The sequence below is a fragment of the Grammomys surdaster genome, unplaced genomic scaffold, assembly GCF_004785775.1.
Source record: "Grammomys surdaster isolate TR1022 unplaced genomic scaffold, NIH_TR_1.0 126313, whole genome shotgun sequence".
NCBI classification, from domain to species: domain Eukaryota; kingdom Metazoa; phylum Chordata; class Mammalia; order Rodentia; family Muridae; genus Grammomys; species Grammomys surdaster.
The window spans coordinates 9,492,776-9,494,886 of NW_021621113.1; the positions used below are offsets into that span (position 1 = coordinate 9,492,776).

The 2,111-nt window shown below is 52.5% G+C and overlaps 1 protein-coding gene across 1 annotated transcript in view; it reads left to right on the forward strand.

Moving 5' to 3' along the window:
* Window positions 1-1,507: 1,507 nt before the first annotated feature.
* The window catches only part of Lactbl1 (lactamase beta like 1), a 13,715-nt gene continuing 13,111 nt past the window's right edge, over window positions 1,508-2,111 (forward strand). Inside the window, exon 1 of the mRNA XM_028759568.1 lies at window positions 1,508-1,519. Within this exon, the coding sequence (XP_028615401.1) occupies window positions 1,508-1,519 (12 nt within the window). The remainder of the gene's footprint in view (window positions 1,520-2,111) is intronic.

Sequence of the window (2,111 nt, forward strand, 5' to 3'; positions counted from 1 at the left end):
TGCAGATCAAAGACACAGACAGCGTCAGTAAGATGAATCAGTGGGTAAAGGTGCTCACCACCAAGCCTGACAACCCAAGTTCAATCCCTGGGACCCACAGAGTGGAAAGAGAAAAACACTGCTTGCGAGCTGGCTTCTGACATTCCAGCAAGTTCACTAAGAAAAATCTGAAGTCAGCCTTAGGACCAGATTGAGAGTTTGATTCCAGAGCCAAGTCATGAGTCTCAGCCTTGGCAGAGCCCTTCCTAGGGGCAGGTCCCTGGCTTCTGCTTTACAAGCACTCTCCTACTTAGTCAGATGAAGTGACTGTCCTCATTTACAAAGAAACCAAGAGTGTTCACTTCCAGGTAACAGTGGATCTCCTGGGCATTTAAAGAAAGGCTCACACTGTTCCCCTCAAGGCAGTCGATGTGCTCCTGGGGGTGAGGCACACACAGGTCATCCAGGTCGCAAGGCCGGGACCCACCACTGCTGGGTTGATGCCAAGCAGCCCCCACTGGCTCCCACTGGTGTTCTCAGAAGAGACTGGTGGACTGGTCTGAGCTTGGAAAAGGGTTCTAAAGGCCTGAGGGTCAGATTCTGGCATCCCGGCGGCTGTCTTTTGTCACCTCTTTTCCATCCTGGGTTTCTCTGTGCCCCCGTCTATAGCTTCTGTGATCACATGACATGGTACATCTGCCCAGCTTCCCTGCTGCCAGGGCTTCTGGGAAGCTAATCCTCTAGGCAGAGGGCAGCGGGGGGATTAGAGTTGGGCAAACGAGGGCCACATCTGTCACTGCTGGCAGTTTGGGCAAAGCGCATGTGAGTTCAGGAGGACCCCCTGGAACACGGAGAATCCGGTGGAAAGAGCTGGGTTGTGGATCCTAGTGGATCCTTCTGGAAGTGGGTAAGATGCAAGAGCTTGGACCTGGCAGATGGTTTCGGGGGAAGGAGCTGGAATTAGATGCTGGTAGATTTGGGGTAGGTTTGGTGTCTGCCTCTAGGTTTGCCTGAGATAGAAAGGTTTCTGGGTCTTCAGGTGCAAAGAAGCAGGATAGTTCTGGGCAATCGGGCACTGTGAGTCAGCCAGGCTTCTGAGCTTGGGAAGTGAGGTCCCCTTTTCCCAGCATCCTCATCTTATCCCATTTTCTAGCTGCTCTCGGTCCCCTCTTCTCCCAGGACATGCATTATTAATTTTATGTATATGTATGTTTCCCACATTCATGTTTGTATCATATGTACGTCTGGTGTCCCTGGAGAGTGTCAGATCCCACGGAACTGTGTCCCTGGAGAGTATCAGATCCTACGGAACTGTGGTTACCGACAGTTGTGAGCTACCATGTAAATGTAGGGAATCCTCTGAAATAGCAGCCAGTGCTCTTAACCTCTGAGCCATCTCTCCGGGCCCTGTCTCCTTACTGCTCCCACTTCCTCTTGCGTTTGCTCCTCGCAGTTTCCTGTCCACTGGGTCTCCTGGGCTGCAGGCCAGAATCTTCTAGGAGCTGGAATCTTCCATGTCTTTCGGAAGATGAAGACTCGGGTGAGTCTCACACAGGAAGTCACACATTATCTTGGTCAGCATCCCTACCTCCTCCCCAGCCTTGCTCAGTGACTCCGCCCCCTTCCCGCCCTGCCTGTTCCATCCGCAGGCTCTGCCCTTGCCTATCTCTCTCTGGAACAAGTACAGCAATTATGACAGTTGCACTAACACTTGTTATTGTAACACAACTTGTTCAGCCACCTGTGCTTCATGCACAGCTCCGTAGGGGCTCACCTGAGCTCTCCCTGGGGGAGGGGCAGTGTCAGACTCCAGGAGGTGATGTCATTTGTCCAGAGCTGGAAAGCACAGAGCTGAAGTCAGGTTCTGTTTGTTGCCCTTTCCAGAGTGTTACACGAGTGATGTTACAATCTGCCAGTGTTTGAGAACGGCTTATTCCCCCGGGCGGTGGTGGCACACGCCTTTAATCCCAGCACTTGGGAGGCAGAGGCAGGCGGATTTCTGAGTTTGAGGCCAGCCTGGTCTAGAGTGAGTTCGAGGACAGCCAGGGCTACACAGAGAAACCCTGTCTCGAAAAACCTAAAGAGAGAGAGAGAGAGAGAGAGAGAGAGAGAGAGAGAGAGAGAGAGAGAGA